At 37.3% G+C, this 25,424-nt stretch overlaps 4 protein-coding genes across 4 annotated transcripts; all 4 read right to left on the bottom strand.

The window, feature by feature from the left end:
* Nucleotides 1-5,776: 5,776 nt before the first annotated feature.
* Nucleotides 5,777-7,261, bottom strand: LOC108987597 (protein NEN4-like). The gene is made up of 4 exons (XM_018960531.2): nt 6,669-7,261; nt 6,439-6,485; nt 6,250-6,313; nt 5,777-5,996 (listed from the first exon to the last, which is right to left on the bottom strand). Exons 1-4 carry the CDS (start codon nt 7,185-7,187, stop codon nt 5,907-5,909), a joined length of 720 nt encoding a protein of 239 aa, XP_018816076.1. The 5' UTR covers nt 7,188-7,261; the 3' UTR covers nt 5,777-5,906.
* Nucleotides 7,262-7,879: 618 nt separating this feature from the next.
* Nucleotides 7,880-13,033, bottom strand: LOC108987596 (bifunctional aspartate aminotransferase and glutamate/aspartate-prephenate aminotransferase-like). The gene is made up of 10 exons (XM_018960530.2): nt 12,667-13,033; nt 12,347-12,584; nt 12,157-12,250; nt 11,933-12,036; nt 11,150-11,398; nt 10,940-11,053; nt 10,704-10,787; nt 9,311-9,481; nt 8,838-8,951; nt 7,880-8,196 (listed from the first exon to the last, which is right to left on the bottom strand). The coding sequence occupies exons 1-10, from the start codon at nt 12,804-12,806 to the stop codon at nt 8,056-8,058; spliced, it is 1,449 nt and encodes a 482-aa protein (XP_018816075.1). The 5' UTR covers nt 12,807-13,033; the 3' UTR covers nt 7,880-8,055.
* A 4,529-nt stretch (nt 13,034-17,562) lies between these two features.
* LOC108987595 (protein NEN4-like) lies at nt 17,563-19,074 on the bottom strand. The gene is made up of 4 exons (XM_018960529.2): nt 18,472-19,074; nt 18,242-18,288; nt 18,051-18,114; nt 17,563-17,797 (listed from the first exon to the last, which is right to left on the bottom strand). Exons 1-4 carry the CDS (start codon nt 18,919-18,921, stop codon nt 17,708-17,710), a joined length of 651 nt encoding a protein of 216 aa, XP_018816074.2. The 5' UTR covers nt 18,922-19,074; the 3' UTR covers nt 17,563-17,707.
* A 21-nt stretch (nt 19,075-19,095) lies between these two features.
* On the bottom strand, nt 19,096-24,525 carry LOC109018267 (bifunctional aspartate aminotransferase and glutamate/aspartate-prephenate aminotransferase-like). Its single transcript, XM_019000429.2, has 10 exons — nt 24,338-24,525; nt 24,017-24,254; nt 23,827-23,920; nt 23,603-23,706; nt 21,948-22,196; nt 21,738-21,851; nt 21,502-21,585; nt 20,248-20,418; nt 19,997-20,110; nt 19,096-19,412 (listed from the first exon to the last, which is right to left on the bottom strand). The coding sequence occupies exons 1-10, from the start codon at nt 24,475-24,477 to the stop codon at nt 19,272-19,274; spliced, it is 1,449 nt and encodes a 482-aa protein (XP_018855974.2). The 5' UTR covers nt 24,478-24,525; the 3' UTR covers nt 19,096-19,271.
* Between the last annotated feature and the right edge of the window lie 899 nt (nt 24,526-25,424).

Genomic DNA, 25,424 nt, shown 5'->3' with positions numbered 1-25,424 from the left:
CAACAACTCCTCTAAAGTCGTCGTCCCTCGCGCACTGCCGGCCCGAACATAAGGGTCAGATAACCTTATTTATGGGGCAAATTATTTAATTCCTTAACGTTAAGAGTTATTTTTATTTATTTTATATATGTTTTGGTGGCTGAAGGCTGCATGGATTAATATAATATAATGAGTCGGAACGCTGCCGATGCCAATAAATTAAGCTGACATGCACCTTATATATTTATATCTATATATATATATATATATAGATATTATTATAATAGCTGGATGAAAGTGAAGTTCAATCTGAAATAATCTCTTTACTTTATCAAATTTTGGATTTATTTGCTCACACCTATTTAACAGCTATTACAAGTTTCATTGCTAGATGAAATGAAATAAATTGAGATTAAAATTAAAAATTAAATAAAATATTATTAAAATATATTTTTTTAATATTATTTTTATTTTAAAATTTGAAAAAATTGAATTATTTATTTTATTTTTCGTGAGAATTTAAAAAAGTTGTAATGATTAGATTAAATAAGATGAAATAAGTTGAGAGTAGTTGTGAAAACAAACGAGTAAAGGCTAACTTGGACACTGAGGTATTCTTAGGTATTGTTAGATATTTTTATTTATTTTATTTTTAAATATTACTCAAATACAAAATATTATCTAATTATTGTCAGAATACAAAACTCAATACAACTTTTCAAAAAAAAAAAATATACAACCTTGTCAAATTTTAAAACAAAATTGAAGGGGGTAAAAATAGCAGCCCAGCCCACATCAAATGACAACCATAAGGAGGCAAGTGGGAAGAGACAATGAGGAAATAAGGAAAAACAAATGTCTGATGGGAAGAGAAAAAAGAGGGAAACAGGAATAATGGGAGGAGAGTAAGTCAGACACGCAAGGAATGAGTAACATAAAGCTGACCTCCTCACCTACCACTAGCAGGGTCACAATAAAAGAGGATTTAAGATACGAGGAAAGCAGACTTTCATACAACTAAGCGACTATTAAGAGAACATAGAGGTCATCTTCACCTTCAGAACAAGAGCTACAAGATATTATCTTCTTCAGAAAAAAAGTTTTTGACCTCCATTGTACAGAAAGAAATAAGAGACTATGAGAGACTATAAAATACTTATATTATAGTGAATTTTCCCTCCAAATGACCTTTGAGTGTAGGCCTTGTACCGAACCAAATAAATTTGTGTCTCCATCTGGCGGTCCTCCCAGGCAGGCAACACTATGGATTGCCCGACCCCTCTCACCTAGACAGCAATACAAGCACAACATATTCTCCAGCAAACGCCGAGTGTTTACACTTGTGCTATAATCGCCGCCAGTGGGTTACCTTCGGTAACGAGCTTCTGAGCTCCACAACTGCCTTGTGTGGGTTTCCTTCGGAAACGAGTTAACGGGCTCGGCAACCACCTAAGATTGACCCAAGGAGTTGATGGATTTCCTGACCACTTGAGCGTGGGTTATTGCAAACAAACTACAACATCAACCCCATAATGGGAACACTGAATGAAGATTTACAGTAGGGACAGAAAATCCACTATTACTAACAATAGCAAAAAAGGATCACGAAAATACACACAAAAAACCAATCTTTGAAATATGCGCTATTCATCGACAATAAACAACCTCTCAGGCAAACATCCACACAAATAAATAACCTCAAAATCGAGCTCCGCTTTCACACCTAATGCAATCGAGTATATCTCCTGACAAAGCTTAGCTTCGCGCTTGCAACTACCGCAGTCAAGTACATCTTTAGCCTAAGCAGAGTTTTGTGCTTGCACCTAATGCGATCGAATACATCTCCCACCTATCTCTCCAAGTTGAGCTTTTCACTGCTTAGCACAAAACAATAAAAAATAAGGACCAAACAGGAAATCAGAGACCAATTTTTAAAATTTATTCTGCATATTATTGACTTGAACATTCTCAAGGCCTTCTTGTCCAGCAAATCGTCCTTAAGAATCGCGTAGGGGTCAAATTATAGGTTGTAGGGGTCAAATCAGCCGCCTATAATTTAGCTAAAAGATAAGGCCGAAAACCAAGCTAAGAGATAAGACAAGTTGACTCAAACTCCTAAGAGGAAAGACACACAGACTCCTAAAAGGAAAGAGACTCAAGAGTTTTAAAAGAAAAATGTTTCATAGGACAAGTTGGATTTAATCACTCTAAGGAAATGAAACTCTATATAAGGAGGAGATCCCCCACAAATTTGATGAACTCTCCACACACTCTCGATAGAAGCTCCCTATGCCAAACTCCACCACACATAGTGACTCCAAAGGATTTTTCCTAAACTCCTCAATTATATTATGAGACATGTGAGGTCATGAAAGATTGTAAAATCATCCATTATAGTGGATTTTTCTCCCAAACAACCCGTGGACGTTGGCATTATACCGACTCACGTAAATTTCTGTGTCTCTCTTTATTTATTCTTATTTGCTTATTTATTATTTATTTTATGGATGAACGCAAAGACCATTGTATCGACGCTCGAATCACTATCGTGGGTCGGGGATAAACCTTTCCTCCCTTCCGGTCTATTGTGAAAATTAATGCATTAACATCGTCCCTCGCAATAGAGATCTCACAAGCCATGAGAGTTCCCTCCACACATGAAGACCTTCCACGCCACCAAGAGGTTGCGATCATCTTCATTGCCAACGAGCAAAGTTCCACTTCTACCATTGTCTGGACCAATGGAAGTTGCTCGCCTGCAGTAAGTGGTCACCCACAACCAATGCTCATTGCAATAACTACTCACTAGAGTGATTGCCACGGGTCCACTAGTCCCAGCTCAAATGCAAACATAAAGTATACTGACTGTATTCAACAAAATAGTAAGGATATTGATCATATGTGAACAATGAATTTAGTTTGATGATACAGTTAAAAAAAAAAACTCAGAAAAGAAACACAAAGGGCGGATAACCTCCACCATGTGAAAATCCTTCAGCAGCAAACAATCTGAGTTGGGAAAAGTTTAAAAGGCAAGTAAACAGCTATGGTTCGTCTCTCTCAGACTTGCTATTTAAAATTTCATTTTTATTGACAAATTTGGTTTCGAATGTTCTCCTTGCAAGACTCTTTGAGGTTGCAAGGGAATCCCAACGGCTACACTGCCCCACTCTAACACCTCTTGAACATCTTAAACTGTCCTCAGCAATATAGATTGCTCTGTATCTCGGCCACCCCAGAACTTCATCATAGCCAAAGCATGGTTGCCCGCAGACCTCACCGACGCACCTAAAACCCTTACGACGCTCTAGCAAATGATTCAGGTTTGGAAATCTCACACTTGTGATTTAGATTATCTACACTAATTGATTTGACTTTTTAGCGCGATCAAACATCTCCTTCAACAAAAGTTGAGTCATTGGACTTGCCGCAAACAACTCGCAAATAAAAGCCGAGTCATTAGACTCATGTGAAGCAACAGGCGATGACAGTCCCTTGATTACCTGACCCTCGTGTACAAAGTCAAGTCCCTAGACTCATCGCAAACTCTAGGCAGTGATAGTCCCTTGACTGCCCGATCCTCGCGTACAAAGCTGAGTCCTTAGACTCGCCACAATCTAAGGGCGGTGACAGTCCTTTGACTGCTCGACCTCGCGTACAAAGTCGGGTCCCTAAACTCGCCGCAAACTATGGGCTGTCACAGTCCCTTGATTGTCCAACTCTGGCATACTAAGTCCAGTCCATTAACTCACTGTGAATTATGGGTAGTGACAGTCCCTTGATTTCCCGAACCCCGCGTACAAAGCCGAGTCACTAGACTCGCCACAAACTATGGGCAGTCACAGTCCCTTGACTGCCCGACCCTCGCATGTAAAACCTAGTCCCAAGACTCGCTGCAAATTATAGGCGGTGATAGTCTCTTGATTGCCCCACCCTTACGTACAAAATCGAGTCCCCAGACTCGTCGTGAACTATGGGTGGCAACAAGCCCTTGACTTGCCCAACCCTCATGTACTAAACCGAGCCCCTTGACTCGTCGTGAACTATGGGCATGGATAGTCCCTTAACTACTTGACACTCGTGTACAAAGCTGGGTCCTTAAACTCGCCACAAACTATAGGCGATGACAATCCCTTGATTGTTTAACCCTTGTGTACTAAGTCGGGTCTCTTGACTTACTGTGAACTATGGGCTGTGACAGTCCCTTAACTACCCGACCCTCGTGTACAAAGCCAAGTCCCTAGAGTCGTCGGGAACTATGAGCAATGACAATCTCTTGACTGTCCAACCCTCACATACAAAGCTGGGTCTCTTGACTCACCGCAAACTATAGGCGGTAATAGTCCCTTGACTGCCTGCCCCTCACGCTCAAAACCAAGTCCATATAAACAAACGCCAAGCCGAGCTCCGTGCTAGCAACTAGTGTAGTAGAGCACATCTTCCACTTAGCTTTCCAAGATGAACTCTGCCCTCGCAACTAGCGTGGTCGAGCACATCTCCCATCTTGCTTTCCAAATCGAGCTCCGCACTCGCAACTAGCGCATTCAAGAACATTTCTCGCCTAGTTTTCCAAGCCAAGCTTCGCTCTTGCACCTAGCGCAGTCGAGTTCATCTCCCGCCTAGCTTTCCAAACCGAGCTATGCGCTCACACCTAATGCAGTCGAATACATCTTTTGTCCAAACCGAGCTATGTGCTCGCACCTAATGCTGTTACATCTCCCGCCCAAACCGAGCTCTGCGCTCACACTTAGTGCAATTGAGTACATCTTCTGTCCAAGCAGAGCTCTTTGCTCGCACCTAGTGAAGTTGAGTACATCTCCTATCTGACTCTCCAAGCCAAGCGCTACGCTTGGAAATCTTTATTGCTTAACACAAACAAACAGAAAACAGGGACCTGCCCGAGAATTTATTCTTCTACAATTTTCTACAAGCTATCTTTATCGCGGTTGACTTGAAGATTCTCATGGCTTTCTTGTTGAGCAAATCCACTTTAAAAATCGTGGGTAACTAAAGGGGTTAAAACTAGTAGGCCCAGATATACTAAGCCCAACCCATCAAATGACAATCATTAGGAGGCAAGTGGGAAGAGATAAGGAGGGAACAAGGAAAAACAAATGTCATATAGGAAGAGGAAACAAAGGAAAAAATGAGAAATGAAAGAAAAGCAAGTCAGATACGCAAGAGAGGAGTAACATAAAGTAGACCTCCTCACCTACCACTAACAAGGCCATATAAAAAGGGATTTGAGATATGAGGAAATGAGACTTATAGATGGCTAAGCGACTATTACGAGAACAAATAGGTCATCTTTGACCTCAAAACAAGAGCTTAAGGATATTATCTTCTCCAGAAAAGAGGTCATCGACCTCCATTGTATAGAAATAAATTAGGGACCATGAGAGACTATAAAATACTCATATTATAGTAGATTTGCTCTCTAAACGACCCGTGGACGTATGTCTTGTGCCGAACCACATGAATATGTCTGTCTCCCTCTTTATTTACATTTTCTATATTTATTTTCTATTCACTGTTATGGATGTATGTATGGGCACCATACCATCGCTTTGTACCGCCTCATCTAGTTTTGGACTACCTCAGTGGATCAGAAATGACTCTTTCTCTCATTCTAAATGATTATTATATCCATCTAGATCTGATCTCTAGCTCTAGCTATAACCATAAATTTTGTAGACAAGTAGTAATGAATTATAACAATATATGATTAATCATATTGCACGATGTATATATATATATATATATTACATACCAATTAGAGAAATTAAAGTGTAACTAAAAGTACTATATACATTTTTCCATGCAAACTACACCATGTATAAGCTGGAAGTACTACTGCATGCTCTGATCTCATATCCAGTGCAGGTTGGGGTAGATTTCCGGTTAGTTTCTTCTGATCTGCAAGGCAATCATGTTTTTCCATTTGTTCTACTTCGTGTCATTACTGTAGAAGAGCCCAGCTGCCACTTGCCATGCAATGCGCTTGGGAGACTCGATTCCTAATTATTCCATAAGTGTGCATGTAAATAGATAGTATATTATTGACATACGTGATAAATTAAACGGAGTAATTTCACAAACTGACGTGGTTTTCTGTGATTCATTAGATCTATTTTACAATAAAAGTAATTTTACAATCTGACGAACCATATCAAATTACGTAAGTTTGTAGAATTACTTTTGTAGCTAGATTATTTTCCTAAATTAAATACTTTAATTAGCTAGAGATCACCGTGCATGCATATTGCATACCAAGAATAGCACTGTTGCACAATGCTTGAGGACTTCCAAGTTCATCCGAACATCGTCCAGGCTCCTGTTTATCAAAGTTTACAAGGCCATTCATTACGATTTTATTTTGATTATAACCAAAGGACGGATCAGTCTTATTAATTATGAAATCTAATTATCCGACAATTAAGACAAATTACAAGCATATACCTGTGCTTTTGCTGCCCAAGCCCAAAGTAAGCAGCCAATGTTTCCATCTAATTGCAAAATTGAATGAAGTCAAGATTGTTCTGATGAATAATATTATTGTATATATGTGAAATTGGATGAACAAATAAATAACATAACACCCCAAAAAACCTTAGATTTAAGAAATAAAACACATTAATTGGCTCCTGATCAGGGATTAAAATTAGTTGCATGATCTACGTACGACGTACCTTCATATTTCCAGCTCTTCTGCCAAACTTGTCGGTTAAGACCCCTAAAGAATCAATCATCCCCGCCGGTTGTGGTGCAGGCTTTCCAATCTCAGCAAAGGCCTCCTTAATACGAATGCAGTCAAATCTTCGAATGTTGTGGCCTGCCCACACCCTGCCATTCAGAATACTGAATATCTTGTCTGCAACATCTTCAAAATCCGGTGCATTTGCAACAACTTTCCTAGTTATTCCATCACATCGTCCGGACTTCAATGACACCACTGACAAATCCTTGGGTCTCACGAGCGTGCTATAGCTCTCTATTTCAACAAGTTTCTGCGGGCAAACCACGATTGCTCCAAACTCCAACACCCAGAACCGTTTCCAACCTCTGTTGGGTACTGTTGTTTCCATGTCGAAGAACACAATCTCTGCTTTACCTTCTCTGCCTGACGTAGAGGTCTCCATTTCAAGTTTCTTTTTTGCACTACTTCCTGTTTTTTTTCTTTTTTTCGTTTCCAGGTTTTTGTTGATCATGTTCTATATCATCGCCATCTTGTTTTAAATGGGTGGAAAAAAGAGAATTCTTGTTGAGATTGATTTTCGTGTAGTTCAAGTTAATAGTTTATTTGGATGAAGGGATCATTGACTTCTTGAGGATGTTCTATCCAAAGCAATTCCAGGTAGACAGGAATATTACCATAAAGAATATTTCTGTATTGATCTCTTGTACTGCTTTTGAGTTTGAAGGAGAAACTTTTTATACGAAACGTTTTTTGGGAAAGTTCAAAGTTCAAACTTTCTTCTTCATGCATATATATATATATAGTTCGTTAATTACTGAAGATGTTAAAACATTTAAAGCCGAGTCCCCTGGGAAAGAATATTCCCAACCATCCAGCCAGCTTACGTGACTTGGATATGTTTACCATCAAGAGAAGGCACAGGCACGTACGGAATATTTGTGTTTCCTGCCACGGAATCGTTGAACGTAAATCATCGGAATTCCTGCAATAATAATTAAAGTTTATATAGAAAGAAATCTTCGTACGCAACAACCTGAATATATGTGTTTTTAGGGTGAGAGGGGTTATTTAAAATTTTCAGTTTCCTTATAATTTTCGACTATGTACGAAACCCAACATCACAATTCATATGTGTTGGCTTTGACTTACCAAATGAACGGAAGGAAGGAAATGACAAAGACAGTGTCAAAGTTTATCCAAGTCCGGACAAATATAAAGACACTGCTGGCAGAAAGAAAGTGCCAAACAGGCCATAATCTATATCTTTACCATCTTTTCCAAAATGATTATTACATAAATTGTTTGGAAGCTGTAAAGAAGAAACAACAAATCACATGACATAGTTTGTTTGCCTTATTGGTGCATAGTAATTATCTACATCAAACCGGGACAGCAGGCCTGAGCGAGATAATGGCTTTCTTAATTCTCTCCACAGCAGCCTCGAGGGTTGTGAGGGATTCTGCATAAGAGATGCGGATGCAGCTGTCATCCCCGAATGCACTCCCGGGCACTAGCGCAACCTGTAAGCATAATAAGCAGTCATTACCCAACTAAAGAGGATGAACTGCTCCCATACGATTTTCATTGCCCCCAAACTCCAAATAGAGTACATAACAAATATAATTTTATAAAGATATTATAAAGTTAAAAAACTGTTTAAATATAATTTTCGTTTTGAAATTTAAAAGAATAGTACTGTTATTTATGTGAGTTTAGAAAAATTATAATGATTAGGTTATGATTAGAAGAAACAATTGAATCTTTGATATTGAAAAGTGTTTTGTGTTTGAGTGATGTTTGGAAATGAAATATCTGAGAATACTTAAGAACAGTTGTGTTGCCAAATGGACCCTTCAGCCTTGTTTGGATTCAGAAAATATCTCAACTCATCTCATCTCATCTAATCATTACAACTTTTTCAAATTTCCAAACAAAATACAATAAATAATTCAACTTTTTCAAACCTCAAAACAAAAATAATATTAAAAAATAATATTCTAATAATATTTTATTTAACTTTCATCTCATCTCATCTCACTATCAAAACCTCCTCTTAGTGGCATAACAGAAAATATACATCACTTCCCAACCACTTCAATGAGGAGAACTAAAATTAAAAGTTCGAGAAAATAATACTGAAACACCACCCCATGAAACATACCTGACCCTTATCCAGTAGGTATCGGCAGAGCGACTCAGAATTCTCAATTTTACCAAATCCTCTGGCATCAGTCCCATAGTAAAAGCTGAAATCAAGGAAGAGATAGAAAGCTCCCTGCAAGTGGAAAATGTGATTATCAGAAGGAAAATGCTACTCTTGCCGCTTCTTTCTACCGCTCATTTCTATTGTTGTATTTTTTATTTTTTATTTTTTTTTACTTAATGATTAAGGAAGTGTTTTTTAATAATATTATGATTTTTTTATTTTTTTAAAAAATATTTAAAAGTGTTAAAAAATACATATAAGAAAAGCAAAAAAAAAAAAAAAAATGTCTAACGGTGGACGTAGCAAGTCCCTTATCAGAAGGGGGAAAAACTTAAAAAGGGAAAAGCGCAATCTGACAGAAAAATCAAACTAGTCATCCAAAATAGGGGAAAAAAAGATGAAAGCAAATTGATAATTGAAGTCACTACCTGGGGTTCTGATATCTTGACACCCTCCAGTTCCCCAAAGCTTTTAACCAAGAAATCCCGCCTCTCCATGAATGCTTTTACCATGGTAGAAACAGCTTCCCCACCGGCATAACCCATTCCTAGTGCTGCTACTGCCGCTTTCTGTGAGATACTACTAGCGCCTGAAGTGAACTGGAATAAAATACACTAGAATCAGCAGGAGCATTCAGTACATTATGAGCAACATGGAATGTAACTGAAAAGGGCAGTTTGAAATACTGAAATATTTACACAGAAATTAAACAACAAATTAAGAATCATTATTACAAAGGAAAATACTACATACCACTCCATCATCTCACTCTTATCTCACTATGATGAGGTAACATTGTCTATCAACTTTTGATGTTTTTTTCAAAGAGATGATCCAAGGATAATGGAAAGTACCACATTTACAAAGTGGAATGAAAGCAAGATCATAGGGTAGTATATAACATTAATGATATGTTACAAATACACGGTTGGCAAGCCTGATCTCTAGTTTCTTCTTGTAACCTTTTTAGCAGTTCCAACTGCACCTTACCACCATGAAGAGTTTTTTCCTTATCAAAAAAAAAATGTTCCTTTCCTTTTAATGACTTTTTTTTATGACTTTATACCATCTTAGTAATGATTACTCACTCGTTATATGCTCACATCGTCTTTCTCCCCGACAAGTAGAGGTGTCATATCATGCCCTCCAAAACAATTTTTTGGTCCATATCACTTTGCTTTTGCATGCCCCTCTACATGCTCTTCTCATATTTTCTTCTACATACCTAACTTTAATATATCTGAATGTTAAGATCAACAACTCTGCATGCCAAAGCATGCCTACTATTTAGAAAAAGAGGTTTTCCAGTAAACTTGTTACCCACGCCAATTAATTCCATTAACGCTTCAACATCTGCAAGTGTCGATCCAGCAACAAAATCTGAAGTAACAAACTAGAGCAGATTCAAATCAAACTCACAATGCAAATCCTGAAGTATTCAACTCTAATCAATCAGAAAATTTTCTAACAAGATTTTGTCCATGTTTTGAGAACAATCACAAAGACTTTGATATGGCATGCATTACAAGTGTTCTAATCTACCTTTGCACAGGATCAATATACTTTAGCAAGAAGTCCTTAATAAACAGTCTGCAGAAACTGTATTGCCATAAATTCTGACACTAAAATGGATCAAATGTCAACACAATCCATTGATTCCATTGAGACAACAAGAGAAGACTGGGTGGTAAGAAGCCCTTTGTCAGGTTCTCCACTGTTGAATTCTTACCACACTGTTGGAATCAACAAAGAAATCAACAAAGTGCATGATGCAAAGAATCAGTCATAGACAGATGCAGATTGCTAAAAATATGATAATACCTGACTCTGGATCTTTCCACATGCGGCAACAAAGTGTTTTGGACCAGCAAGATATCCAAGTCGCCAACCAGTCATTGCAAAGGCCTACAAATTCCCATAATCTAAATGTCAATTCTCAGAGTAAGGCCCATGACATCATGTATTAACATACAGCCACGACGAGGTGGATCCATTTGACAGAAGAGTAGTAAATGAAAAATTAATCAACGGAGACCATTAGCAGTGTTATTACTTGCCTTCGAAAATCCATTGACTGTCAGAGTCCTCTCCCACATGCCAGGCAAGGAAGCAAAGCTTGTATGAGTTGCTGGAGCATAGATTATGTGTTCATATATTTCATCAGACAGCACCTGATGTAAGATAACAAAAGAAAGTTTCAAATTGAAATGCTAGTAACATTGAACGTATTCAAGTGCAGGTTCTTAGGTGCAGGTCAAGACTTATACCAGAAGCCGGGGATGCTTTGCCACAACTTGAGCAATCTCTTCAAGCAATCTCTTGGGGTAAACAGATCCTGTTGGGTTGGATGGAGAGCAAAGAATCAGCAGTCTCGACTTTTCGGTGAGTTTGGATTCAAGGAGCTTTGGATCCAAAAGAAAATTTTCGGAGAGGCTTGTCGGAAGAATCACAGGTGTTGCATCAGCCAACCTTGCCATTTCCGGGTAACTAACCCAAAATGGAGCTGGAATTATAACCTGAAAAGTTAGTGCTGTTAGGTAAATGAATGCAACTTTCACATATAATGAGTATTTCAATGTGTCAAAACCCTTCATATCAACATGTATCAAGAAAGCAAAAATTTTTTCCAGAAACTTCCATAGCTTCCAGAGGATCAGGAAAAGAAGAAAAAAGTCCACGAAGTAACAAAATCTACAGAAACCAACACTATAAACAGCTAGGCATGAGAGAAAAAAAACATCCATTCAGCATCCAATATACGTGATCCGGAAAGAACAGCCTAAACAAGTTGTTTCCTTGTTTAATACAGAATGCAGAATTGTCAAGCTATCTACATTTAGGAGAATTAAGATTCCAACAGATTTGTATAAATGTACTTTCAAGTAGCTTTTCAGTAATTTAACCTAATTGAAGTGACAGCTAAACAAGCACAAAAAAAATGAAGATTCCCAAAAGGCAATCTTGTTCCAAAGTGTATATTCAAGAAATTAGATAGGAAATTGTATAAAATTGAAAAAATTTAATACAAAACTGATAATGCAGTACTTTACCTCATCTCCGGGGGAACAAACTGCAAGCAATGCTTGATGAATGCTCTGCTTGGCCCCGTTGCTGACCAAAACCTGATCAGGAGTGTAAGAGATCCCATTCTCCTCTGCACAAACACAATTGTCTGTCAGAATACCCCCAACTCAGAAATTGAACCCAATCCCATAAACGTATAATTCTTTCTTTGAGTTGTAATAAAAGCAACCCAAGTATTGCAAGCACTAACCCTTCAACTTGTGACAGATTGCTTGGCGAAGATCCATATTCCCCGCATTCGGAGTATATCTCGTGTAACCCTCTCGAATCGCATTTATCCCCGCCTAGCGTTCAAGACAAAACAGCGACAGTAATATAAAAACTAGAATTCGATAAAACAAAAACATTAGTTTTGAAAATGTATTATATGCAGTAAAAACCTCAGCTATGGGAGCTGGGGTATCGAAATCGGGTTCTCCGGCGGCTAACCGAATGACAGGTACGCCAGCTTGTAAGAGAGCAGTGGCCTGGTCCGTTATGGCCACTGTTTTTGAAGGCTTCACAGAATTCACTCTGGAGCTAAGAGAGATATCAAGCTCCATCGGGTCAAGCCCAATTTGCTCCTTCACAACCGCACTTACTACGCGGGATTTCACCAGTCTCGTACCCTCAAAAGACCTACAAAAAAGGAGAATCTGAGAAGGAAAAGAAATGATCTTTAATTCGGTTGAACAAACAGAGAAATAGTTCTGTAACATACGTGAGAGACGGGGAGCGGAGATGAGAGGTGAAAGACAGGGATCTGAAAGTGGGCTCCGAACTGGAGTTGAGTCCGAGGAATTCGCCACTGAAACGGAGACGTGGTGGAATGGTGGATGAGCTCTGTAGCGACAGAGCCATCTAATAGCGAATTTTATTTGATTCTGTTGGGAATGTGGTATCTACGGGGAGTTCGTGACCTCTTGAGGTTTGATTCCGATACAACATTACAAAACTTTGAAAAGGGAGGGATTAAAATGGAAGGGAAAATGCTAACCCCACTGACTCCCAGGTGCCAGTGGGGTTGGTGAGAAGAAAGCAAAGACAAAGTTGGATTTGGTGAAAGGTTTTTTTTTTGGAAGAGAGATGATTTGTTTGAAGAATCAGAGAGTCTTTTCATGTTGATAGAAAATTATACAAATTATTTTTCATTGCACGCGGAAAGTTAAGGTGAAAAAACCAACATGACTAAAATAAAATTACAAAAAATGTTGCTGCATGATCATGATTCATGATGCTTCTAAAGCATCTAGCTATGGACGATTAATGCCAAACTCACAAAAAATATAGAGAAAACTAATTGATTAATAAAAGATATCCACGACACTAATTGATTAATTAGTGGATAATTGGGCAGTTTGACTTTGGATTATAACGCAGCATGCTATTTGCAGTTTTGCACTAATTGGTCATTAAATATATGTGTTAAATACTAATTATAAAAATATGATTTTTGTCATATTAGTATTCTCAATTTTTTTAACCATTTCATTCTCTTGACTCGTAAGCCATATATCATTATATTATAACTACCAATAAACAAAATGAGTCACGTGTTTTTTATTTTAAATGCATTTTGGAAGGAAAGGTCCTGGCCTCCTAATCAATGGGGCGCCCCGTAGCGAATTCCACGCAGACCCACTTGGGAATGATCATAGCCAGCCCAAGATTCAGCTAAAACTAGGTTTGGGGGTGGCTGCAACCTCCCCGGCCCCTTTGATTGAGAAGGGTTCTTGTGTGCATTTTTTTTTAGAAGGATTATAGTGGGGGATTTTGTTAGTGGATCTAACAAAGTTGAGAATTTAAGGATGAGAAAAAATATAAATATATATATATATATATTTTAATACAGAGACTATTTTAATACTTAAAGCCAAAATATATATAAATTGCTTTCAATCTATAACATCTCATTATCATTGCGATTATTTGATATATTACTTTTGCCTTCTCTTTTGAGACTCATTATCTATTCTCTTATGTTGGATTCAGATCTTTGTCAAGAATTTGAGGGCTTTTTGTTAGGAAAGAAATAGACTCACAAAGTGAATAAAGATAAAAGTTAAAAGTTGAATATCGGGTTGGGATAAAATTTTTCTCAAAATTAATTTCTAACGATTTTTTCTTATATAAAAAAGAAAAACCTCAAAAATTTATTTTTTTATAAATTTCTGAAAAATTTGGGGGGCCTTTGCTACACTTAGGTCTGGTCCTGGAAGTAGGTACATAACATTTATTATTATGATCTATTTGGATTTTTCAAACAATATTAAATATTCCATAGACATTTTAATACATATTTTATGCATTTATCTCTCTCACTTGAAATCTTTTAAATCAAATAAAAATTTTAAAAAAATTTACTAGGAGATAAGAAATATTTCTAGATGACATCATTGACATGTCTCAAAGGAGAAGGCAATTTGGGTTTTGACTCCGACCGAGTCAGAAAGTCCAACTCTGAACTCCTACTTTGACAAAAGTGGAGGCGAGGTTTGGCTCCAACTTTGACTCCAACTTTTGGAATTGGGTTTGAGATTTTATGGGAGACGAGGCCAAGAGAAATGACACAAGGTGTGTATGAAAATTTTAGACTTTTAGTCCAGCACCTTAAAGTTATAAAAAGAAAAATGTAAATGCTATGTAGGGTTGTTGTGCATACTGTTGTTTAAAGTGAAGTGGGGATATCATTTCTCCTATTTATTACACCTATATTTTATGAGCATTTTCCATATGCCATATGTAGTGGTGACAATATGTGATATGACCCGTGAATCCAATACAAACATGACACGAAATTGGGCAGTTTGGATTTGATGTTAACATGTTTGGGTCAAAACTGATTGAACCGTTAAAACAAGACTTAACATGAAATCAATCCATTTTTATCCATTTAGAATTTATTTTAAAATTAGAATTTTATTATTGTTAAGTTGTAATATTAGTATTTCTCAGTGTGCCTATATTTTTATTATTGAGATTGTAATTTTAGACTTATGCACATATTTGTTATTGTATGGTTTGTAATATTGATTTTATTATATGTTAAAAGTTGAAAAAATAGGGAGACTATCGGACCACTCCCACCGTCAGCTTTGGTCAAATGGGACAAGAAGGTTCAAGATGAGCAGGCACTGCGTCAGACAGAGCCCAATTAGCCATTGGAGTTGGTTTCTATGGACCAATGGAGGCCTGAGTGCACTGTACGGGTTTAGACCAAAATGGCTTCTGAATTGAGGCAGGCTGTGAAGCAACTACTTATTGAGCAGCAAGATGTTTTTGCGTGGAGTCACGAGGAAATGCTCGGGATTGATAATGCGATCATCGAGCATCGCCTTTGTGTTGACCCCATGACTAGGAAGATCAAACAAAAACGTTGAAGCTTTAGCACAAAAAAGTACGCCGCCATAGTTGAAGAAGTGGACCATCTCTTTGCAAGGGGATTTATCAGGGAGACCCACTATCCTGAGTGGTTGTCTAATGTAGTGCTAGTAAAAAATGCGAGTGGGAAGAACACGTGGGATAACGAAGGGGTGGGAAGAACACGTGGCGTCGTCAAGTCATTAATGGTGCAACAGAACAGTCGTGGGGTGCCAGACGTGCACCAAGGGGAACTGACCCGAGAAAGGAGGAAGGAAACGCTTTGAATTCTCACCATATGTGTATAGTGGGAATTCGCGAGGTACTAGGCTATTCCCAGTGTCGGGCCAAACCACATGGGCCCAGCCCACGAGGCATTGATGGGTCTAAGGACAGGCTGACAAAAGGAAATTGGTATGAAAGAATAGGATGGGCCTAGCCGGGTCAAGAAGGGTGAGGTCGGAACAGAAGCTCAGAAAGAAGCATCAAAATAGCACACATAGGACGTGGACCTTAGTCAGAAGGCCTAACACCTCTATTGGCCGATAATCGATACGCACATGGTCAAGGAAAACCCTTGTCCCTAGGCACTAACGGCTAGACAGACCTAGAAGGTGGGTGTGCCAGATAGAAGTCACAGCGCATTTAATGAAGGACGGAGACAGACACGCCACAAAATGAACCCTGGATTGTTAGCGGTCGTAACGATCAAGCATGGATGGCCTGTCGCATGACAGAACGTTGGAAGAAGGCATGACCTAAGTACAAAGCGACATCACTATGATCGGCTTGTCAGGGGACCACCCCCACCAAGTATATATACCCCCCTCGCAAGAAAACTCTCTAAACGCGTGCATTTGAACACCCTTAGATCATAAACTGAGAACTCAAGCTGACTTAGGCATCAGAGGTGTTTCTCACCACCCCGAGCCTTCATTTCTCCATAATCGCAGGAACAAATCGACCCATCACGGAGTTGCTTGGGCTGCAAAACACGATATCAACAATATATACTATCTTTCTTCCACCAGGCATTGAATAATGAATAATTAACAGAGTGAAATCATATTAAGAGTAATGCTCGGAACAAATTTCAAACATATAAATTTGCACAATCCTTTTGTAAAAAAGGGAATTCTATAAAAAGAAATTGATTTTTTCACATTTTTTATAATAAAAAAGGGAATTCTATAAAAAAACCTACCCAAAATTTATAAATTTAGAATTTATATAAATCACTATTCTCTCGTTAAATTGATAGTGCAAACTAGTATTTTTAAATTCATACCATATCGATTAGTACGGTCGGTATTTGCCATACCGGCCACTGGGCTAGTATAGGTACCATATTTGTTTAGTACCGGCCTAAATATCGGCTGATATTTCGACTTTTAATTTTAATTTTAATTTTTTTAAACTACAAGTTTATTTTTTAATCCCCAATTCAGATTAGGTTATTTATAATTTATATATATATATATATATGTATTTATATATAATTTATTTATATATAGAATATTATTTTAAAATATAATTTATATATATAATTTATTTATATATTAATTATCTCAAAAAAATATTGATTTTAATATCTTAATCAATATGTTATCTAATAGTATTCAAAACGATGATGATAACTCAATCAAAATAAGACTGACATGTAGTCTAAAATCGCGGGCCAATCCTAGTCGCTATTGTTCAATTCAACGGAGCGGCTAGGACTAGCCAACAGCCCCATGAAATTTCTCCCATGGGACTGACTAGCTATTTACATGCATGCATCTACTTTCTTATTGAATGAGATGATGATGAGCTTTTGTTTTTCAACGCTAGCTCCGTACGTTGGATGGAAATGCAGATCATGCATGTGACTATCTACCTCTAATTTGCTCCGTCGTCGACGTACTCAACGTAGTAGCGTATGAGAATGGTTGAGGATCGAGGTTGGTTATAAGAGATTGCTAATTAATTTCCTTGGGCTTTACACACCAAATTTGTTACTCCTCATGTCATCTGTTTTTATTTGCAAAATTGATCATTTGTGTCACTCATGATGTCGTGGATGATCATATGATCTGAATATCAATTAATTAAAATATGTAATAAATGATTATTATATCCATCTAGATCTGATCTCTAGCTCTAGCTATAACCATAAATTTTGTAGACAAGTAGTAATGAATTATAACAATATATGATTAATCATATTGCACGATGTATATATATATATATATATATTACATACCAATTAGAGAAATTAAAGTGTAACTAAAAGTACTATATACATTTTTCCATGCAAACTACACCATGTATAAGCTGGAAGTACTACTGCATGCTCTGATCTCATATCCAGTGCAGGTTGGGGTAGATTTCCGGTTAGTTTCTTCTGATCTGCAAGGCAATCATGTTTTTCCATTTGTTCTACTTCGTGTCATTACTGTAGAAGAGCCCAGCTGCCACTTGCCATGCAATGCGCTTGGGAGACTCGATTCCTAATTATTCCATAAGTGTGCATGTAAATAGATAGTATATTATTGACATACGTGATAAATTAAACGGAGTAATTTCACAAACTGACGTGATTTTCTGTGATTCATTAGATCTACTTTACAATAAAAGTAACTTTACAATCTGACGAACCATATCAAATTACGTAAGTTTGTAGAATTACTTTTGTAGCTAGATTATTTTCCTAAATTAAATACTTTAATTAGCTAGAGATCACCGTGCATGCATATTGCATACCAAGAATAGCACTGTTGCACAATGCTTGAGGACTTCCAAGTTCATCCGAACATCGTCCAGGCTCCTGTTTATCAAAGTTTACAAGGCCCTTGATTACGATTTTATTTTGATTATAACCAAAGGACGGATCAGACTTATTAATTATGAAATCTAATTATCCGACAATTAAGACAAATTACATGCATATATACCTGTGCTTTTGCTGCCCAAGCCCAAAGTAAGCAGCCAATGTTTCCATCTAATTACAAAATTAAATGAAGTCAAGATTGTTCTGATGAATAATATTATTGTATATATGTGAAATTGGATGAACAAATAAATAACATAACACCCCAAAAAACCATAGATTTAAGAAATAAAACACATTAATTGGCTCCTGATCAGGGATTAAAATTAGTTGCATGATCTACGTACGACGTACCTTCATATTTCCAGCTCTTCTGCCAAACTTGTCGGTTAAGACCCCTAAAGAATCAATCATCCCCGCCGGTTGTGGTGCAGGCTTTCCAATCTCAGCAAAGGCCTCCTTAATACGAATGCAGTCAAATCTTCGAATGTTGTGGCCTGCCCACACCCTGCCATTCAGAATACTGAATATCTTGTCTGCAACATCTTCAAAATCCGGTGCATTTGCAACAACTTTCCTAGTTATTCCATCACATCGTCCGGACTTCAATGACACCACTGACAAATCCTTGGGTCTCACGAGCGTGCTATAGCTATCTATTTCAACAAGTTTCTGCGGGCAAACCACGATTGCTCCAAACTCCAACACCCAGAACCGTTTCCAACCTCTGTTGGGTACTGTTGTTTCCATGTCGAAGAACACAATCTCTGCTTTACCTTCTCTGCCTGACGTAGAGGTCTCCATTTCAATATATGTGTTTTTAGGGTGAGAGGGGTTATTTAAAATTTTCAGAGTTTCCTTATAATTTTCGACTATGTACGAAACCCAACATCACAATTCATGTGTTGGCTTTGACTTACCAAATGAACGGAAGGAAGGAAGGAAATGACAAAGACAGTGTCAAAGTTTATCCAAGTCCGGACAAATATAAAGACACTGCTGGCAGAAAGAAAGTGCCAAACAGGCCATAATCTATATCTTTTCCATCTTTTCCAAAATGATTATTACATAAATTGTTTGGAAGCTGTAAAGAGGAAACAACAAATCACATGACATAGTTTGTTTGCCTTATTGGTGCATAGTAATTATCTACATCAAACCGGGAAAGCAGGCCTGAGCGAGATAATGGCTTTCTTAATTCTCTCCACAGCAGCCTCAAGGGTTGTGAGGGATTCTGCATAAGAGATGCGGATGCAGCTGTCATCCCCGAATGCACTCCCGGGCACTAGCGCAACCTGTAAGCATAATAAGCAGAGTCATTACCCAACTAAAGAGGATGAACGGCTCCCATACGCTTTTCATTGCCCCCATCTCCAAATAGAGTACATAACAAATATAATTTTATAAAGATATTATAAAGTTAAAAAAACTGTTTGAATATAATTTTTTAGGAAAATTATAATGATTAGGTAATGATTAAAAGATAAAGTTGAATATTTGAAATTGAAAAATGTTTTGTGTTTGAGTGATGTTTGAGAATGAAATATCTTAGAATACTTATGAACAATTGTGTTGCTAAACGGACCCTTAGGCCTTGTTTGGATTTAGAAAACATCTCATCTCAACTTATCTCATCTAACCATTACAACTTTTCCAAATTTCCAAACAAAAGTTTTAAACAATTCAACTTTTTCAAATCTCAAAACAAAAATAATATTAAAAAATAATATTTTATTTAACTTTCATCTCATCTCACTATCAAAACCTCCCCTTAGTCGCATAACAGAAAATATACATCACTTCCCAACCACTTCAATGAGGAGAACTAAAATTTAAAGTTCGAGAAAATAATACTGAAACACCACCCCATGAAACATACCTGACCCTTATCCAGTAGGTATCGGCAGAGCGACTCAGAATTCTCAATTTTACCAAATCCTCTGGCATCAGTCCCATAGTAAAAGCTGAAATCAAGGAAGAGATAGAAAGCTCCCTGCAAGTGGAAAATGTAATTATCAGAAGGGGGGAAAAACTTTAAAAGGGAAAAGTGCAATCTGACAGAAAAATCAAAGTAGTCATCCAAAATAAGGGAAAAAAAGATGAAAGAAAATTGATAATTGAAGTCGCTACCTGGGGTTCTGATATCTTGACACCCTCCAGTTCCCCAAGGCTTTTAACCAAGAAATCCCGCCTCTCCATGAATGCTTTTACCATGGTAGAAACAGCTTCCCCACCGGCATAACCCATTCCTAGTGCTGCTACTGCCGCTTTCTGTGAGATACTACTAGCGCCTGAAGTGAACTGGAATAAAATACACTAGAATCAGCAGGAGCATTCAGTACATTATGAGCAACATGGAATGTAACTGAAAAGGGCAGTTTGAAATACTGAAATATTTACACAGAAATTAAACAACAAATTAAGAATCATTATTACAAAGGAAAATACTACATACCACTCCATCATCTCACTCTTATCTCACTATGATGAGGTAACATTGTCTATCAACTTTTGATGTTTTTTTCAAAGAGATGATCCAAGGATAATGGAAAGTACCACATTTACAAAGTGGAATGAAAGCAAGATCATAGGGTAGTATATAACATTAATGATATGTTACAAATACACGGTTGGCAAGCCTGATCTCTAGTTTCTTCTTGTAACCTTTTTAGCAGTTCCAACTGCACCTTACCACCATGAAGAGTTTTTTCCTTATCAAAAAAAAATGTTCCTTTCCTTTTAATGACTTTTTTTTATGACTTTATACCATCTTAGTAACATTACTCACTCGTTATATGCTCACATTGTCTTTCTCCCCAACAACTCTGCATGCCAAAGCATGCCTACTATTTAGAAAAAGAGGTTTTCCAGTAAACTTGTTACCCACGCCAATTAATTCCATTAACGCTTCAACATCTGCAAGTGTCGATCCAGCAACAAAATCTGAAGTAACAAACTAGAGCAGATTCAAATCAAACTCACAATGCAAATCCTGAAGTATTCAACTCTAATCAATCAGAAAATTTTCTAACAAGATTTTGTCCATGTTTTGAGAACAATCACAAAGACTTTGATATGGCATGCATTACAAGTGTTCTAATCTACCTTTGCACAGGATCAATATACTTTAGCAAGAAGTCCTTAATAAACAGTCTGCAGAAACTGTATTGCCATAAATTCTGACACTAAAATGGATCAAATGTCAACACAATCCATTGATTCCATTGAGACAACAAGAGAAGACTGGGTGGTAAGAAGCCCTTTGTCAGGTTCTCCACTGTTGAATTCTTACCACACTGTTGGAATCAACAAAGAAATCAACAAAGTGCATGATGCAAAGAATCAGTCATAGACAGATGCAGATTGCTAAAAATATGATAATACCTGACTCTGGATCTTTCCACATGCGGCAACAAAGTGTTTTGGACCAGCAAGATATCCAAGTCGCCAACCAGTCATTGCAAAGGCCTACAAATTCCCATAATCTAAATGTCAATTCTCAGAGTAAGGCCCATGACATCATGTATTAACATACAGCCACGACGAGGTGGATCCATTTGACAGAAGAGTAGTAAATGAAAAATTAATCAACGGAGACCATTAGCAGTGTTATTACTTGCCTTCGAAAATCCATTGACTGTCAGAGTCCTCTCCCACATGCCAGGCAAGGAAGCAAAGCTTGTATGAGTTGCTGGAGCATAGATTATGTGTTCATATATTTCATCAGACAGCACCTGATGTAAGATAACAAAAGAAAGTTTCAAATTGAAATGCTAGTAACATTGAACGTATTCAAGTGCAGGTTCTTAGGTGCAGGTCAAGAATTATACCAGAAGCCGGGGATGCTTTGCCACAACTTGAGCAATCTCTTCAAGCAATCTCTTGGGGTAAACAGATCCTGTTGGGTTGGATGGAGAGCAAAGAATCAGCAGTCTCGACTTTTCAGTGAGTTTGGATTCAAGGAGCTTTGGATCCAAAAGAAAATTTTCGGAGAGGCTTGTCGGAAGAATCACAGGTGTTGCATCAGCCAACCTTGCCATTTCCGGGTAACTCACCCAAAATGGAGCTGGAATTATAACCTGAAAAGTTAGTGTTGTTAGGCAAATGAATGCAACTTTCACATATAGGGCTTAAACTTGAATCGAATTCAACTCATGAAAAAAAAAGCTCGTTCGTGAAAGCAGATACCCGTTCTAATTGTAAATGACACATGCCCGACAAAACTCAACTCGACTAGGCTAAGGCTCATTAAGGCCCGCTCGTTTATGCTCAAGTCTACTCGTTAGCTCGACTCGATTAAAACTCATTCATATATTGATAAATATATATATATATACATACTTATGTATATATACATATGTATAAGTATTAACTAATAATAAAAGTATACCACTTTTATAATTAAATATATAATATGTAATCTAATTACTTATGTCTATATAGTGAATATACTTCATAAGTATATTTTATAATTTGTATAATAATTAGTTGATAAAATTTAATAATTTCATATGCTAGTATGTAGGAACTATATATGAAATAGATATATGCTATCATATTAAGTGTATGTATTAATAATATATATAGGCATATAATATATTATTATTTTGAATAAATATCAACTAGTTAGATATTAATTATTTAAAAATTTTTATAATTTAATAGAGGTTCTACTTGTTAGTTGCATAAATTTAATATTAGATTTTTATTTTTTTTAATTTATTAATTATTAAATCTTATTCAAAAAATTAAAAAATAAACAATTCGAGCTCGAGCTCAAGCTCGGCTCTACTCGAACTCGTTTGTGGGATGAGCTCGAGCTCGAGCTCGAGCTTAAAGTTTAGCTTATCAAGTTGAGCTCGAATAAAGAATAAAAAAAAATCTCGAGTTCGAGCTCGAGTATTTTGCGCCGAACCGAGCTTAGCAAACCAAGGACCGGCTCGGCTCGGCTCGGCTCGGCTAGATTACAGCCCTATTCACATATAATGAGTATTTCAATGTGTCAAAACCCTTAATATCAACATGCATCAACAAAGAAAAAAAAAAATTCCAAAAACCTCCATACCTTCCAGAGGATCAGGAAAAGAAGAAAAAAAATCCACACAGTAACCAATCTACAGAAACCAACACTATAAACAGCTAGGCATGAGAGAGAAAAAAAAAACATCCATTCAGCATCCAATATACGTGATCTGGAAAGAACAGCCTAAATAAGTTATTTCCTTGTTTAATACAGAATGCAGAATTGTCAAGCTATCTACATTTAGGAGAATTAAGATTCCAACAGGTTTGTATAAACGTACTTTCAAGTAGCTTTTCAGTAATTTAACCTAATTGAAGTGACGGCTAAACATGCACAAAAAAAGTGAAGATTCCCAAGAGGCAATCTTGTTCCAAAGTGTATATTCAAGAAATTAAGAAATTAGATAGGAAATTGTATAAAATGGAAAAAATTCAATACAAAACTGATAATGCAGTACTTTACCTCATCTCTGGGGGAACAAATTGCAAGCAAGGCTTGATGAATGCTCTGCTTGGCCCCGTTGCTGACCAAAACCTGATTAGGCGTGTAAGAGATCCCATTCTCCTCTGCACAAACACAATTGTCTGTCAGACTACCCCCAACTCAGAAATTGAACCCAATCCCATCAACGTATAAGTATTTCTTTGAGTTGTAATAAAAGTAACCCAAGTATTGCAAGCACTAACCCTTCAACTTGTGACAAATTGCTCGGCGGAGATCCATATTCCCGGCATTCGGAGTATATCTCGTGTAACCCTCTCGAATCGCATTTATCCCCGCCTAGCGTTCAAGACAACACAGCAACAGTAATATAAAAACTAGAATTCGATAAAACAAAAACATTAGATTTGAACATGTATTATATGCAGTAAGAACCTCAGCTATGGGAGCTGGGGTATCGAAATCGGGTTCTCCGGCGGTTAACCGAATGACAGGTACGCCAGCTTGTGCGAGAGCCGTGGCCTGGTCCGTTATGGCCATCGTTTTTGAAGGCTTCACAGAATTCACTCTGTGGCTAAGAGAGATATCAAGCTCCATCGGGTCAAGCCCAATTTGCTCCCTCACAACCGCACTTACTACGCGGGGTTTCACCAGTCTCGTACCCTCAAAAGACCTACAAGAAAAGGAGAATCTGAGAAGGAAAAGAAATGATCTTTAATTCGGTTGAATAAACAGAGAAGTAGTTCTGTAACATACGTGAGAGAGGGGGAGCGGAGATGAGAGGTGAAAGACAGGGATCTGAAAGTGGGCTCCGAACTGGAGTTTAGTCCGAGGAATTCGCCACCGAAACGGAGACATGGTGGAATGGTGGATGAGCTCCGTAGCGACAGAGCCATCTAGTCGCGGATTTTATTTTGGAAAGGTGGTATCTACGGGGAGTTCGTGACTTCGTGAGGTTTGATTCCGACATAACATAAACAAACTTTCGAAAAGAGAGGGAATAAAATGAAAATTACAAGTTGGATTTGGTGAAAGGGTTTTTTTGAAGAGAAATGATTTGCAGAATCAGAGAGTCTATTCATGTTGATTTGATATTTTTCCACTCTTTTTAAAAAAAATATGATAAAAATTTATACATTTTAAAATTATATAAATTATTTTTCATTGCACGCGGAAAGTTAAGGTGAAAAAACCAACATGACTAAAATAAAATTACAAAAAATGTTGCTGCATGATCATGATTCATGATGCTTCTAAAGCATCTAGCTATGGACGATTAATGCCAAACTCACAAAAAATATAGAGAAAACTAATTGATTAATAAAAGATATCCACGACACTAATTGATTAATTAGTGGATAATTGGGCAGTTTGACTTTGGATTATAACGCAGCATGCTATTTGCAGTTTTGCACTAATTGGTCATTAAATATATGTGTTAAATACTAATTATAAAAATATGATTTTTGTCATATTAGTATTCTCAATTTTTTTAACCATTTCATTCTCTTGACTCGTAAGCCATATATCATTATATTATAACTACCAAAAAACAAAATGAGTCACGTGTTTTTTTTTTTTAAATGCATTTTGGAAGGAAAGGTCCTGGCCTCCTAATCAATGGGGCGCCCCGTAGCGAATTCCACGCAGACCCACTTGGGAATGATCATAGCCAGCCCAAGATTCAGCTAAAACTAGGTTTGGGGGTGGCTGCAACCTCCCCGGCCCTTTGATTGAGAAGGGTTCTTGTGTGCATTTTTTTTTAGAAGGATTATAGTGGGGGATTTTGTTAGTGGATCTAACAAAGTTGAGAATTTAAGGATGAGAAAAAATATAAATATAT

Source organism: Juglans regia, chromosome 10, assembly GCF_001411555.2.
Source record: "Juglans regia cultivar Chandler chromosome 10, Walnut 2.0, whole genome shotgun sequence".
NCBI lineage: Eukaryota > Viridiplantae > Streptophyta > Magnoliopsida > Fagales > Juglandaceae > Juglans > Juglans regia.
Note: the sequence above shows the minus strand (reverse complement) of the source record. Positions and strands in the feature narration are given on the sequence as shown.

Excerpts from the sequence above, each read along its gene's own strand:
- LOC108987597 (XM_018960531.2), bottom strand. The coding sequence starts at position 7,187 with ATGATCAACAAAAACCTGGAAACGAAAAAAAGAAAAAAAACAGGAAGT. Across the intron at positions 6,314-6,438 it reads CTTGGGCAGCAAAAGCACAG|GAGCCTGGACGATGTTCGGA; the intron begins GTATATGCTTGT and ends TTTGATAAACAG. Across the intron at positions 5,997-6,249 it reads GTGCAACAGTGCTATTCTTG|GAATCGAGTCTCCCAAGCGC; the intron begins GTATGCAATATG and ends TGGAATAATTAG.
- LOC108987595 (XM_018960529.2), bottom strand. The coding sequence starts at position 18,921 with ATGGAGACCTCTACGTCAGGCAGAGAAGGTAAAGCAGAGATTGTGTTC. Across the intron at positions 18,115-18,241 it reads CTTGGGCAGCAAAAGCACAG|GAGCCTGGACGATGTTCGGA; the intron begins GTATATATGCAT and ends TTTGATAAACAG. Across the intron at positions 17,798-18,050 it reads GTGCAACAGTGCTATTCTTG|GAATCGAGTCTCCCAAGCGC; the intron begins GTATGCAATATG and ends TGGAATAATTAG.
- LOC108987596 (XM_018960530.2), bottom strand. The coding sequence starts at position 12,806 with ATGGCTCTGTCGCTACAGAGCTCATCCACCATTCCACCACGTCTCCGT. Across the intron at positions 12,251-12,346 it reads CCCCAGCTCCCATAGCTGAG|GCGGGGATAAATGCGATTCG; the intron begins GTTTTTACTGCA and ends CTTGAACGCTAG. Across the intron at positions 8,952-9,310 it reads TCAAGATATCAGAACCCCAG|GGAGCTTTCTATCTCTTCCT; the intron begins GTAGTGACTTCA and ends TTCCACTTGCAG.
- LOC109018267 (XM_019000429.2), bottom strand. The coding sequence starts at position 24,477 with ATGGCTCTGTCGCTACGGAGCTCATCCACCATTCCACCATGTCTCCGT. Across the intron at positions 24,255-24,337 it reads CTCCGCTCCCCCTCTCTCAC|GTCTTTTGAGGGTACGAGAC; the intron begins GTATGTTACAGA and ends CTTTTCTTGTAG. Across the intron at positions 20,419-21,501 it reads GTGGAAAGATCCAGAGTCAG|TTCACTTCAGGCGCTAGTAG; the intron begins GTATTATCATAT and ends ATTTTATTCCAG.